The 15875-nt window shown below is 39.9% G+C and overlaps 1 protein-coding gene across 5 annotated transcripts in view; it reads right to left on the reverse strand.

Annotated features, from left to right (window-relative positions):
• Positions 1-760: 760 nt before the first annotated feature.
• SGCG (sarcoglycan gamma) overlaps positions 761-15875 on the reverse strand; it is a 143418-nt gene continuing 128303 nt past the window's right edge. For 3 of the 5 annotated variants that reach the window (XM_074160326.1, XM_074160335.1, XM_074160303.1), the window contains 2 exons: positions 5918-6041; positions 762-4513 (listed from right to left, as the gene is read on the reverse strand). In XM_074160326.1, the coding sequence (XP_074016427.1) occupies positions 4340-4513; positions 5918-6041 (298 nt within the window). In that variant the 3' untranslated portion in view covers positions 762-4339. Of the gene's footprint in view, positions 4514-5917; positions 6042-15875 lie in introns of all 5 variants that reach the window. The other 2 variants (XM_074160318.1, XM_074160310.1) reach the window with 1 other exon arrangement.

The following is a 15875-nucleotide window of genomic DNA, read 5'->3' on the forward strand; positions in this document are numbered from 1 at the left end:
AAGGTGCTTTTTTTTTTTTTTAAGGAAATAGATTTTTGTGTAGCCAATTACCAAAAGAAAAAGAAGTGGTATGCAGTATAAAGAAATGCACTTTTGCAACACTTGTACTCAAATCATCAAAATAAAGTTACTGTGGTGATTTGAAAATCACCATAGGTTTAAGAATTATTACTAAGAGGATTGAGTTCATTTGATACTTGGGTTGCTTTAAATGAGGCTTTCATAAAATCTATTGTAATTGCTCCAATTAAAGTAAAGGAGGGTAGTACCAGCTTTGAGATTTCCTGTTGCTGGATCTGACCACTTTGAGGATGGCTGGATTGGTATTGTGGAACATGGGCAGAAGCAGTCGTTCAAAAATAATTAAACTTGGCAGCCAAAGTAGATGTTTTCATTTGAAGACGACACACATTTCTGTCACATGAAGGTGTTTGTCCAATGAGCTTTTCATCAAAACTCTTTATCTTTTCTTGGGTTTGCTTTCTGGATGATTAATTCAGTAGCACTGGTATATTTTTTTATTTACTTTCACCTAATAGAGATAAAGATGAATTATAAATGTCCAATGAAACCTAATTGTAAAGTATTTTCTAAATTCTGGAAGGTAAATTTTTAGTTAGGGCCAAGATTTTCATTCATATTTTTAAATAATGTACATTTCACATTCTTAAAGAGTCTTGGGAAGACAATTTTGTTTTAAAAAGGAAAACATTCATTTAAGATGTGTTTCATTTGAACACAAAAGGAGAAGCAGACTTTTCAAAATGTATAAAGTTTATTCAAGAACTCAGTTTTCAGTTAATTCTCGCAATTTCCTTCTGCATAAAGCTATATAAAGACAGACAAACGTCAATACTAAAGGACTGTGAAATGGCAACAGAGAGGGTTGTGTTTGGGCAATCACCAATAAAGTTTTACTACCATTTTGATATTTTTACTTTTCCACTGTGTAACAATCCCAACCAGTTACAAGAACTGCTGTAAATACTTCTTTTTGTGGGGAAAAAATATGCAAACAATACAGTTTGCTGGGTAGTGGTGGTTTCTTTCTCCATTTGGATAACACTTTTGAAAATAAACTAGATGTGCATACTCTCACTTTCCTGTGCCATAATTTTCTGTTAATCTGTAAACAGTTACTGAAATTTGATCAAGTAGAAACAATAATTTTTAAGTACTAGAGAGGGAAAGACCCTTTATTTGTGGGAAAGACCCACATGGAAATATCAGAAATGATAATGTAGTGACGTATAAGCTATATTGAGATTAACAACAATTCAGATTGTAGCATCAGCTGATTACACTGTGGTAGTTTTAGCATAAAATTTGTTTCTCCACTAACCATCACTAAAAGAAAAAGTCCCCAGAATGGTCTTCAGTGAGGAGCCATTGCCATCCATGCTCTAGAAAACCTGCACAACTTACATAATGCAACTAGATTTTCAATGTCAATTTTGTAGGGTCATGTAGAATGACATTTAAGCGATGAAGAGGGGCGAGTTGGTGAGCTGGATGATGGCAGAGCTGAGGACACAGCAGACCCATCTAGTTTTCAGTACTACTCAGAATCCAGCTGTGAAATGAGGCAAGTCCAAAAGGTTTATCTCCACAAGAACGGCAGCTGTTAGTGCAATATCTAACCGAGGTGCCATGATGCTCAGTAGCGTTACTAGCCAGGGAACCATGCCCTGGATTTCCTAGATGTTTTACCACAGCTTTGCAAAAATGTTAGCTAAAACAGAGCAACTTCAATGCAAGAAGTTGCAACAGAAGCAGCTTCCAAATTCCCAGTTACTCTTGTGATAGACGGAAAGCCTGGATTCAATCCCTTGCTTTGTATTAACTGGCAAATCACCTTTGAAAATGTGCCTCCAAAATAAAAGCTTAAAATGTGTGTCTTAGAATGCTATGTTTCCACTGCTGGCAGAATATGCAGATTGTAACTAATGTACTTTTTCACAGTATCTGGCTAACATCTAGGGATTAGATTCGGTGAATGAGTAGTTTGGTACCACATGGAAGTGGGCGTATGTTCCATGATGTCAGAAACATAGGCATGAGGACGGTTCAAATGCCTTTGAAACTAGACAGTGGCTGAATTCTCCAAGGACTGAAGTCTCAGTTTTGCTGTTGTACTATAAAAGACTGTAGACGTGACAGCCTTCCAGGTTACTTGTAGCAGTGTTTTTTTTAGGTGTCTGGCACATGCAATGGAATTTGCTGTCCTTTATTTTAATACACAGACTTTCTGTCCAATGAATAAGCCAAGACTGCTCATAATTTGGATTGTAAAAACTTGTACATGGGGATGGAACCACCCTAAACTGACTTTAAAGGAATGCTGACGGCAGGTTTCTGTTTAAGCCTGTCTTGGCTGAGGGCTTGGTTGTAGCGAGAGATACAGTTGAGAGATATAGTTGTAGAGTAGGGAGATATATTCCTCTCTCTAGGGCCAACAGCCCTGTACTCACCCCTGAAGGTAGATGGAAAAGGGAAAAGGGAATTTCAGAAATGGAAGCTGTGTGGCTCCCTACTTCTCCCTTAGGGAATATGTCAGTCATCAGAGCACTCTCCAAATAACATGGGAGACCTTGATTCACTTGCCTCCTTTGCCTGAAGGGACACCCAAAAGGTCAGCTTAAGCATGTTTTCTAGTTTGCATTAATTGCTGAGGTCTCCACCCTGCTAATGAAGGGCAACTTCAGTATCGTACGTTAGACTTGGATAAATTACAAAGGCAGCCCTTGAGGCAGGGACTAAGCAGGGCTCTGCTACAATAGCAGCAGATACTGTTAACTGGGGGCTCTTTCTCAACTCAGCCTTTTGTGAGCATCTAGGATCATAACTGAGTGTTGGATTTCTTTTTGTCCACCAGAGCTGAAGTAGCAAGTTTAGAAAAAAACGGCCAAGTCTTTGTCATTCTTTTATTCTGATTCTGCTGCCTTAAGGATGATGATTCTTTTCTCTAAAGGATGGACATTCTGTGGTTTAATAACGATTATGGGTAAAAACCTTTCTGTAAATAGACACCAAGGCACTATGTGATAGCAGCTCCTACCTGGGTAATAATATCATCAAGTATATACAAAACAGCATCAAAGGAGTTAAAAACCCATGTGGTTTAAACAACAAGACTATCAAATACAAATCCTGCTACCCAGAGGTGTGCAAACGATTTATTTGTGTTCAGTGCAACACTGTACAGGGGAATGGGTCTGCGGTTGTGTTTCTCTACAAGGTCAATAAATGGTTTGTCAACTCTGGTGAGCATTTACTCTGTATCCAAAGTCCTAATGTAAAAAACAATAAAGAGTAGTTTTACATTCTCTGTTTGCGATGGAGCCCCACTCTCACAGGATCAGAAATATCAGTCGATGGCTGCAGATGGAAATGAAATAGTCCTCTTAATTGAATCCTGTGGGCTGCAAAAAAGGATTTTTTTTTTTCCCCACCGCCCAAACAGTTCCTTGTGTCAGACAATCTGGAGCCACAGTAAGGATTTTTTTTTTTTCATTTTACTAGTCCAGCTGGCAGAGCAAATTGCCTTGTTGACTTAGCATGTTCTAAAATATGAAAGAGTTTAAATGAGTAAGATGGCACAGGGAGTACAACAAACTATTGCTGTTATAAAATATACTAACATATTTCTCTATTGTATAGTGAACAGATTTGAGACACAGGGAGGTGTAAATGACTCCTGAAGATTTTTGTATTAGTTATTTTTATATGAATCTCAGTAATAGGCAAATCAGCATATAGTTTGCCAAATTAAAATAGAAAGCTATTAGCAAATTAACACCTTCTACACAGAACTTGTACAAATACAACATTTTTCATATCTTGTGTTATTGCAAGAACAAAATTGCATAGACCATTTGCTGGCACTTTCTGAATTCCCCAAATAATGCTTTGTCTTAGCAAATAGTTCAAGTAGTTCCCTCAATCTAATTTCACCCACTAATGCAGTAAGAGTTTACATGTAGTGAGAGAAAAAAACACGGAGCTCAAAAATATTAACAATGACATAACCATCTGACTGAATAATAGTTCAGCAAGGGAACATATTCCTTTTATTTTACTTTTATCCTCTCTGTAAGGCTGTTTTCAAAGTGTTACTGAAAGAACAAATAATTTGATTCAAGTTATTCTTCTGACGTTGAAATGTCTTTTGTGCTCTTCTTCCGCTTTCACCCTGTAGTCCAGAATTGTAGATACAGATTTGTTTCCTAAACTGAAGTGCTTTGTTTTTAAAATTCTGAAAATTCTGTTTTCAGTAATGCTCTTCGGCAATAATACAAAACTCAGACTAGCAAGGGGGTGTGTGGCCTTTTCTGGTGCCTCACTGGCAGACGCGGCTGTACTCTTGGCAAGTGGAGCCCACGCCGGCCACTGACATGTAGAGCTTTCCATCCGGACACACGCAGATTTCGTAAAGGCCCTGAGAAATACCAGATCCACCCCTTGTACCCTCAGGCAATTTGGGCAGTCGGACAGTTTCAGCATCGAGCAAAAGCTGCACGGGAGAAAGCAGGACAAGTAGGGTCATTAGAAATAATAATGCCATAGTTTACCATAAACCAACTTGACTTTATCTAGGCAGTGGTTTAAGAATAGCCTTCTACCCAGACTTGTTATATACAAAGCTGCTCTGAGGTCCAGGCTCTTGGCAGACACTGAAACATGGGAGAGCGATAAGCTGGTGTCCATCCTCTTCCTTAGCAGAGACCTCAGGAAGCGTGGCCAGCAGGTCGCGGGAGGTGCTTCTGCCCCTCTACTCTGCTCTTGTGAGATCCCACCTGGAGTACTGTGTCCAGCTCTGGGGCCCCCAACATAAGAAGGACATGGACCTGTTCGAGTGGGTCCAGAGGAGGGTCATGAAGGTGATCAGAGGGCTCCCTCGCCTGTGAAGAGGCACATCCCCTGTGAAGACAGGCTGAGGGAGTTGCGGCTGTTCAGCCTGGAAAAGAGAAGGCTCTGGGGAGACCTTACTGTGTCCTTCCTGTACCTAAAGGAGGCCTACCAAGAAAAATGGGAAGGGACTCTATCAGGGAGCGTAGTGGTAGCACGAGGGGTAACGGTTTATATCTGAAAGAGGGGAGACTTAGATTAGATATTAGGAAGAAATTCTTTACTGTGAGGGTGGTGAGGCACTGGAACAGGTTGCCCAGAGAAGTTGTGGATGCCCCATCCCTGCAAGTGTTCAAGGCCAGGCTGGATGGGGCTTTGAGCAACCTGGTCTAGTGGGAGGCGTCCCTGCCCATGGCAGGGGGGTTGGAACTGGATGATCTTTAAGGTTGCTTCCAACCCAAACCATTCTGTGATTCTATAATTAGAGATGAGGCCCCTGTCTGTACCCTGAATAGCAGGGCATGGGCGCTGCTGCTGCCACTGAACCCAGGTCTGTCCTGGCCCGAGTGCTGAAGCCTCTCAGCCACACTAGCTGGTCAGGGATGGACACAGAGGGTGGTCTGCAGTTCCTCTGTGGAAGCATGGCACTTTACAGCCTCGCAGAGGGGACAAATAGGCTGCTGCATGTCACGTGCTGTTGCTGATGGGGCAGCTCTTAACGATGTATGCAGAGCTTCACTCCTTAATTTAGCACCTCTGGGGTGAAATGTCTACCTCTGGGCCAAGGACCCCACTGGGGTGCGTGGGGATCACTGTGCTAGTGGGGAGCTGAGCGCTATCAGAGTTTTATTAGACAGCATTTCTCTAAGCTAATATAAAATTATGTCAATTGGTAGTACTATTTAATTTGACCCCAAAATAAAAGTCTTATTATTGGCATCATTAATTTTTTCATCCTGTCTCCTAAAATTTGAGGAAGTAAATTAACAGAATTTGAAAAAAGACTTGAAGTTATTAGTTATATTCAGACAGCAAGATCAAGCATGGAAACAGAAGGACTTGTACTTACCACACCATCACTGCTGTGTAGTTTGATATCCATCTGGGAAAGAGCTTCAATATTCCCAGCTTGTGCTTTGATATTAATTCCTCGTGGTGCATCCATGCTCAAAGATCGAGTCGGTGATTCCAGCCTGAAAGCAGGAGCAGGAAATCTGACAGTAGCACATTCTCATATATTCCCTTATTTTTGAAAAATAAGTAAACTTTGAACGTGCACTTGAAGGATCTTGCCTGAAGTCATATAAAAGATGCAGCTTCTTTTTTCTTCAGGCAGACTTGAAAAAGGAGTTAGCTATTTAAAAACACCACAGTATCCCAAAGGAAAAATACAGACGAATTCATAATAGAAATGCAAGGTATTATTTCAGATATAACTTCAGATTATTTCAGTATAGCAGTAATTTACTCTTCAAAACTGAAACCTATTTTTACATTCTTTAATTGATTTTAATTTTTGCCATAATAAGATATTGAAATTAATAGAATTAGTACAGTCTGGAAGTTTTTAAATCAACATGTATTTTGACATTGGTATCAATCAGATAAAGATTTCACACTCTGTGTGTGTGTTGTTTAACCAGATGGCATCTGAAACTTAAAAACTAATAACTTTGTTTGAAATAAAAATTATGCAATATAAAAGAAAGTTGCAAACCCTACAGGGCCACAAGATGGCAGGAAGGTACTGTATTAGCCAAGTAATCACCTCATCATGTCAGCTGTGCAGGATTAATGATTTTCATTTTCCAAAGAGATAAGGCTTTGTTTCTTTGGAATTTTGGTATCATTTCCATGATAAGTAGCAGGGATAGGAGCACCAATTAAAAATCACGAGAAGGAAAGAAAAAGCCCAAGCTCAGCAATAAGCTATTGATTATATTGCTTCTTTCGACCGTTACCTAGAGCTGCTTCATCTGGAGGCACTGGGAACACCACAGGATCAGAGCTGATACCTACTGGGTTTTGTTCCTCAACATTGGCTCACCCTTCCTGATGACACCAGCCTGAATTTTACACTATCAGCCAACATCGAACAGGTGAATATTAAGGCTAAAGAAAATGAATCAACTGGTGGCCCCAGTTTACTTTACATCCATGCTACCTCCTCTATTCTGTACGTTCCCTGGACACATATAAAATAATGTGGGCTTCAATCATAATGCAGAACTCAAGACACTCATCCCTGTTCCCAGGTCTACGTGTGCTCACCCACTGTATCTTCTGGAAATGTAGAGGGTTGTTTGTGTGTGCCTGCACACGTGTGTGTGCATGCACTCCCAGCAGATGCTGCGTTGGCTCCATGTGTCCCCAACAGCCGCCCACTTGGATGAGTGGAGGACTGTGCCCCAGGAGGACCATGCCCCAGGAGGACCCTTACTAGGTATGCCTCAGATAGTGAGTCTAGACGCTGACTGCCAATCATGCCAAAGGAATGAAACGACTTCACACACAGTCCTGATGTAGCTGTCTGATGGATTTCATTTACTCAGATTGCTTCAGTTCTTCCTTTCTTTGCAGTTACTTAATTAAAACCTTAATTTAAAAGAAGTCAGTTTGTGTTTGTGAGAAACTTCAGTTGTATCTTAGAGTTCTGAAGAAGCTAAATCCAGTTGGTATCTTAAAATTTAAATCCATGATATATGAGCATATTCAAGCACAGTCACTGAAACTTCATTTTTTTATCCCCAAATCTGAAAATAACTCAGGCAATATTGGCTTATCACTGCTGGCCAGAGGTAACAGGATATTCTATCTGCTTTGATCTTCAAAGGTCCCTTCCAACTAAAACCATTTTATGGCTTTATGTTTCTATGATCTGCCTCTCCCCAACATCTCCTGGGTTAGTCACCTTCAATTAGTTTAAACTCCAGGTTGCTAATTTGAATTCCTAACAATGGATAACTGCATCATGGTTCCATATTAGGACCATATCCATAAAAAAGCTTGATGCCTTATCCCATAACTCTCAGAGATGGCACAAACTTCTGTCATGATCATGCTGAGTACAAGGGCATGAATATGAGTCTGTTCTGCACCAGCCATCTAACACAGTATTAGTAATCTTTATTAAGCAGTTTGTGATTTAACAACTTTTCTGTGACTTCTTGGTTTAGGTCCTTAGATTTAAACTTTTATGAAATTGGAAATCAGTTTTTCCCTGAGTGATTTACATGGGAGGTCTGCTTCATGGCACTATTTTCCATGGCATACTTGTATGCATTATATAATGAAAAATTAATCAAAGTTTGTATTTTTAATATTTAAAGTTTAATATATTTTCATGAGTCAGAGTCAAGGGAGTTGAATACAGCTGTTGCCTTAGTTTGTTTTAACAAAATGCTATAAACATTGAAATAGCTCATGTTTTTTTGTAAAGTATTTAATCTATGTAAGTAAATCTATACATAGGCATAAATTTTTATTTTTAAGCTCTATTGAATATTACAAGAAGGCAGACTGAGACACATTTCTGAAGAGCATATCAGACCCGGAGTTTGAAAAGCAATCAAACACGGAGAAATATTTCTTACTTTCTACCAAAATTAATGCTGGCAAGAAGCCTACAGACTTTGGAAGCATTTACAGATTTATGATATGACTTATATATAATTTAAATTACATAGCAGAATTACATTTGCTATATTAATCAAAATCCTAAATTTCTGCTGTTCTACAGGTCCTATTTCTAGATTAACTAAGGGTAGATTTACCTAATTAAGTCATTGGAGCTTTCTGGCAATGGAAACCGCAGGGAAGCTTAAGCAATGATTTTAAAGCCTTCCGGAACTATTATGTGTGAGATTTTAGCAAAGGCAACATTCAGTAGCACTAATGATGTATTTCTTCATTCAGCATTCAGAGATTCAGTGTTTCAAGTCCAGATATAATAAAAGGGAAACAGGCACCTGGTGTAGAAATGATATGACTGAGTTGAACTTTGACTTTAAATGTCCCTTCTTAGTCCCCACTTGGTCCTGAAGACATGTAACTTCCTCAGCCCCTTAGACACAGACCTTAAAGTCACCTAAAATTCTTCTGTGGTCCTGGCCCTAAGGCACGTCCAGTTTGTCGCTGGTGGGCAGGTCTGAACTTCTCCTGTATGCTTAAGGGCCTGGGGACCACACAACCGCCCTAGCAGGAGAGCTGACTGGTGGAGATACTTGTATGAACTCAGGGTGTCTCAGAAAGACATGAATAGAGCACTGCCATTCTTAACACTGGTGCTGTTTTAAATACATACTAATAAAGCAAAAGGTAGTCTTTTCTTTTTATACCAGCGAACAGATGACGGGAGTAAGTTGCTCTGCATTATGAATTATTTGGTCAGTCATGAAGAAGATACATGACTGGGTGCAGATAATGGCTGATAAGAAATTTTCAGGATCTTTTCCCTAGGCAATAAAACAGGGATGAGAGTAGGCTGGGCTGAGCAAAATGTTGATGTGCATCCCTCAAAAGTCTTGGCAAAACAAGAATTCAATTTGCTTGCAAATGCTGGAGGGTGCATGGACACTCCTATGACAGAAGTTGATTATCTTAGAGCTTTTGGTCCTTTTTTCAGAGTTTGTTTGAATTTGGGCAGTAGAGTGATGAGGGAATACATTGTTACCAGTCACTTTATCTTTTTTTAAAATTACAGGCACATAAATTACATTTAACAGAAAGGAGTGAGTATCTTTATCATCTAGAGGAATTAATCTATGTAATGTGCTGTCCTAAATGAGACATCTGTCACAGCCTGTATCTCATTTGGGAAGATGGATTTTGTACTTACAAGTAGCTTCTAGGTACTGCAGTAGCTGCCAGGGGTCTATTAGCAAGTGGTGAGGTGCAAGAGTAGTTGATCGGGACAGAACAACATTTATTTGACACCAAGGAGCTGACACCCCCATTATATGTGTTCAGAGAAGTACTCTGGACTAGATGTTGCCTGACCCCAAAGACTGGATGCACAGAAAGGTTGGAGCATGTTAGCCATTCTCCAGAAGAGCATAGCTTTCGGGTTAATTTAATATAAATACAAACCTGTTCATGTGCCCCAAAGAATTCCACAATGAGAACAAAGGTTTGGGGAGCTCAGGCAGTTGGGAGATTTCCCTCAAAACCACGTTCCTAATTTTAAATTAAAACACTTACGCAGACATATCCACGGAATGTGAAGCAATGGAAACCATACCTAGGCCGACTTGTAGAGTAGGCATTTGGCCTTCTCTCCTTCACCCTGGTCCCTGCAGCCACCTGGAGGCTTGCTGGCAAAGAGCAGGGAAACTGCTCTATCTCAGCTAATGAAGGGCAGGGAAGGGTGGGGAAGTGGTCCCTGCTAATATTTCATAGCTCTGTCATCTGCTGGATGTTGGTCCTCCAGCAGTCCATTACGACTAAAGCAACCGACTACAAGGAAGATAATATTTTTATCGCTGTCTTCTTGTTGGTAAGATCCAGAAGTTGACTACACTCTCTTGGCTGGCTGCCAATGGAATTTGGTGCTGAGGTGTGCAGAAAAATTTATGAAGTGAAAGTCTTCTGAGGGAATCTGGACAGCATCTGGGCTCTGGATCTGAAACTGTCCCAATAACCTACAGGCTTGGAGATTCCCACCGTTTCCTACAAGCATGTTGTTAACTCATGGAGATACCAGATCACCTGAAATTGCTCAGTTGGCTGTGTTTAGGGAGAATGTGAGAGGAGTGACAACCTGCTCTGGCTGTGGTAAAGAAGCAGCTGAGTTGAACCCTGACTTTGAATATCCCTTCTCAGCCTGTGCATGCTGCAGGAATATTGATCTCTTCTTTCATCCTGTTCTGGCAAGAGATGGAAGGATATCTTGCTGACCTTACAAGTACCACAATGCATTAGAAAGATAGTACTGCAAAAGAGTACCACAGTCTTCTGGAGCCCAAGTTTCCTACCACAATGTGGGAGAGTTTGACTCTTGAGCAGGACAGAGGAACAAGGTTGCTCTTGTGAATTTGAGGAGAAATTTATTCCTTCCTTTTGGTCATTTCTTGTCCTTTCCATCTTATGAGTCAGCATCTCTCCTGAATTCACTGGGGAGAAAATTCCTGGGTACAACTTTACATAGAAGTTCCCCAAATGTATGCATTCCTCCCACCACCTACCTGAGGAAGAGCGGGGTTACTGTACATGGACTGGACAGACAGATGGACACTGCCTCTGAAATTGTGGCGTACCCAACAATGGTCTGCCCCCACATACATACAGCTAAGTCCTTTTTTTTTTTTTTTTTTTACCATAAAGAGGAGATTTTACGAAATGTAAACCTGGCACTAAAGTGTTAAAGGTATGATAAAGAATTTAGCAGTGTATAGTGTATTAAGTATTTGAGTTAAATGTCTTCTTATATCCGTAAAAGAGAAACACCTAGGGCCTTTGTACACAGGAGAAAATAAAATGTCAAATATATGAGATTTGATTTACTTTATATCATATTATTTCACAGTAGTATGTTTGTTTAGATCATTAATAAGACATTGGTCTGCTGTTCACCTATATGGTGGGGTTTTTTTGTGTGAAGCCCTTTTAAACAATGAAAGAACATGAGGTGGGTCCAGGCAGAACCTAAATGCTGGCTAGTTCATAATGCCTTTTCATTAAAAGTTTTTCACAAAGCTTGCTGGTATCGATTTTTATGAGAGTCATAAAATATACTAATCCATCACTTTCACTTCTCTAATATGCTCAGTCTTCCTCCCATAGTGCTTTAGTATAATTAAATAAAAGGATCCATGCACAAGGGCCAAATAAACATCTATATTAAGGTTTTACTTAAGAACAAAGTCATACAGGGGGCAAAAGACAGTGCTTCACACTTGTTCTTAAGCATTGATATGGGAGCATGCATGGGAAATACACTATCAGAGAAAAGATTAAAGAATGTGAAGAAAAAAGAGATTTAGAAAATGTAATTCAGAAGAGCTGGAATAACGGTACACGCTCCACTGGTGTGTATCTGAATATTGTTCTTGTTTTCCTTGAACTTCCATGAAGATGTTAAAATGAAACCTGATGACAGACAGAATTACAGAATGACAGAATGATATGAGGTTTGAAGGGAGCGCTGGAGATCATCCAGTCCAATCCCCCTGACAGAGCAGGTTGCACAGGAACGTGTCCAGGCAGATTTTGAATGTCTCCAGAGATGGAGACTCCACCACCTCTCTGGGCAGCCTGTTCCAGTGCTCTGCCACCCTCAAAGTAAAGAAGTTCTGCCTCATGTTTAGGAGGAACTTCTTACATTCAAGTTTGTGCCCATTTCCTCTTGTTCTGTCACTGGGCATCACTGAAAAAAGACCGTCCCCACCCTCTTGACACCCACCCTTTAAGTATTCATAGGCATTGATCAGATCCCTCAGTCTTCTCCAGACCAAAAAGACCCAAGTCCCTCAGCCTTTCCTCATAAGAGAGATGTTCTAGGCCCCTAATCATCTTAGTAGCCCTTTGCTGTACCCTCTGCAGCAGTTCCCTGTCCTTCTTGAACTGGGGAGCCCAGAACTGGACAGAGTACTCCAGATAGGACCTCAGCAGGGCAGAGTAGAGGGGGAGGATGACCTCCTTCGATCTGCTGGCCGCACTCATAATCATCCTTATGATGACTTCATAAGGATGTCTCCCCCTCTTCTTTTTTGAGTACATGGCTGTTTGACCCACCTCTCACTAAACAATCTTCATGACTTCTCAGAGATAGAAAACATTTTTTAAAAAACTAAGTGCTTTGACTAAACTGTTCCAGGGCCAAATAAAGCCATTACAGTGAGCTCCATAAGGTTGCCCGTTATGGCACTGAACATCTGATCCTGCAAGCCTGCATTCCTGTGAAAGTAAGCACTGTGTAACTGTCCGTGCATGTGTACTTCCAAGACTAGGCTCACCTTTTTCTGAGATTATGAATATATCTAACTTTTCTGTCCTACTTTATTTCCTTGTGAGAAACGAGAAGAGTTAGGAGGGCGATGGCGGCGGGTCTTAGTACAGTCTATAAAGACGCAGAATTACTGAGGCTGCATAGGGGACAGGCTGTGAAAATGGTGCACAGAAGATCAGAAGCTGTTGGCACATAACCAAACCAGGTTTTTCACATTATAAAGTAAGGAAGAAACCCTCATATGCTTTTGGTGTGCAGAAAGGAGTCTGGCCATGGATGCCTGCCCTTGAGTTCAAGTCTGACTTGAAAGGTGAAAGGGGAACAGAAATGAAATTAGGCAGTGATTGGAGGTCATGGAGCAGAGGAAGAACAGAAAAGGTAAGAAATGAAGGGAAAAAAAACATGAGGAAAAAATGGGGAAAAGGAGAATCTTTTAACTTGTCAAGAAACTATGTCTTGAAAGTCAAAAAGCAACTTAGAGGATTCTATGGGCTTAATTGGCCTTGGTTCTCTGTAGGTGTCTGCTTTCAGCTCTGCTCTTTGAATGCATGTTAACCTTTAAAGGCAATAGGACTATATTGGCTTTTTGATTAGCCTGAAAGCAGTCTAATTCACTGGCAACGCAGCTAGACATTGTAAGAGAGTAAACCACAGCCAGAGCATGCACTAGTTACACAGGGAAAAGGGATTGTCAGCATTTATTTATGGTCTAATATAGGGAACTTCAAACCATATTCTCCCTTTATGAGGAAGCTGGATTCATTTTGACATGAGCTGAGCAAAAATAAACTGGAGCTGTAGAGGTGGGTAGCGAGCTGCAGGCACACACTAATGCCGGCAGCCAGTTCCCACCCATACTCACTTATCTCCCAGCAGGAAAGTGGGGAGGGTGATCAGGATGTAGGAAGAAGAATATGATTACCCAAAGCTATGGATCTTGGTGTTCCGCCTTGTGGCTTTTGGTGGTTTGCCAGCAGGTCCAAAGGCAAAGAAGGACAAACCACCAGGACTGAGATCTCAGTCTCGGTATATGCCTCATTTCTGGTTTGTTTTGTAAAATTATTCTCTTTGGAATGGCTCCTAAAATTACACCTTTTTGCAAACAGGAAAGATAAGTTTCACAGTATGATCCAACAACAGTGTCTATCTTAAGGACATGGAAGTATTAGTATTCAACAGTAAACTGTGATAGCTCTTACTGAATGTCAAAAACCACGAAATACTAATGAGTCATTAAATCTTCTTCCCTGATCAGTTTCTGCACAGTAATGGAAACAGGGCAGTTACTTAGTCAAGCCTTGGTGCAAAATTCTGATTTGACATAACTACTGTAAATCTTTCAAATGCTGACTGATTTTCCTTTCTAAAATGGACCATATTGAATGTCTTCATTTAAACGTGGAGTAATTGCTTCCTACCTGGATGATGCTGTCTTCCATATTTCTTCCTTTCACTTTGATACTCTAAGTCTGAGCTTCACTGAGTTAAACTAAATGAACTATAATGAAAAAAATTTGACTGAAAAACAGCATCCATTTTCCCCTGTCAAGTCCATTAGTTTGTCAATGGTTATATTACATCATCCCTATTTTTTGTAGCTTAGTTCAAGGAAACCATTTTCCAAAGGTTATGGCTCCTGGGGGTTGCCTGCATTAGGACACATATTCTGTTTCAGTAAGACTAATGTCAATATCTACAGTTCCTTTACCCTGAATCCCAAGTTAGTCTTTTATTTATGCCACAATAAAAGGTAATATGGAAAACAGTATGTTTTTAAAGAATCTAATTTGAATAATAATTATTTAAAACAAAAAAAGAACTTTTTTGCAGTTTCTTCCAAGTGTAGCTATTTCTTTGCAGACAAATTCAAAGGAAAGCTTATAATGGCACAAAATACAGCTTAATATTAGAATTGTACCTTCAATTAAGTATGCCAAGGCCAGTACCTCTCCACAGTAAAGTTACTGTGCCAGTAATAAAAAAGATCACCAGCATCTTATGAAAATGTAGGAAAGTTGTCTGATAATATCAGAAGAAAATGAATAGGGTATAATTGAATTCAGAGAAACATACTATGAGGGTGCCTGTTTAGAGGGATGTGTACATACACAGGAACTGCATTAAAGAAACATTATTTGGCTGGAAAGTCTGTACATAAAGCATCTCCTTTTTTCTACTAATCCTGAAGCTTTTAAAAAAAATCTTCAGTGGCACTATGTTGCAATTGAGAGACTATAAAATAATGGAGCAATTTGTTGTAATTTGATTTTAAAAGTAACTTTTTTCTTGACTCTCTTCTGCTTATTGCTTAAACGCATTAACAAAAATGTCACTTTGGAAGGCCTATCATTTTGTCTTCAATCACTTGGGAAAGTCTCAAAAAGTGCTGGGCTTTGCTGGCAGTTTGTAACATCTCTGACCTCTAAAAAATAGACAAATGCACATTGTAATGCACATCCAGAATACTTCAGTAACAGTAGAGCTACTCTGAAATAATTACACAAGGATGTAGTAGGCTCTGCTTTTTCTGGTAGCCTTCTTTCTTGGGACAACAACATTTTTAACATTTACATACATGCCAATACTGACAGTCCTAATGTGTGAAGCACTAGTAGTTGTTACAAGAGGGCTACTAATAGCAGTACAGGACTTTTCTATGGCGTGTGTAATATTGCTGCAGGATTCTTTCTTTTAAAAAAATAATTCCTTTTGGAAAATAAAAATAAGAGTAAGTTAATTATTTTTGTCTGATATGAACAAGGTGTAAAGTGTTAATAGTGTATGGTTACTGAGCTTAAAGAATAAACTCTCAAATCTGTAATGGATTCTGTATGGTAAAGGAAAATAATATCTTTTAGAAAGCTGCTGTTACCTTTATAGCTAGATTTTCTGGAGGGCACAAAGTTTATTAGATTCCCCTTCCAGATGTCTGTGTTGGTAAGGGCCAGGAGCACTTCACTGCTACACCACTTCAGGGTTGAGTTCTCAACTCCGGAAGGGAAAAAAAGATCATTGAACCACTTTCATATTCCCCCTTCTGCCAGCTCTCAGGAAGGAGCTGTCACCTCCATACATGACACAG

This window comes from Numenius arquata, chromosome 1 (genome assembly GCF_964106895.1).
Source record: "Numenius arquata chromosome 1, bNumArq3.hap1.1, whole genome shotgun sequence".
Taxonomy (NCBI): Eukaryota; Metazoa; Chordata; class Aves; order Charadriiformes; family Scolopacidae; genus Numenius; species Numenius arquata.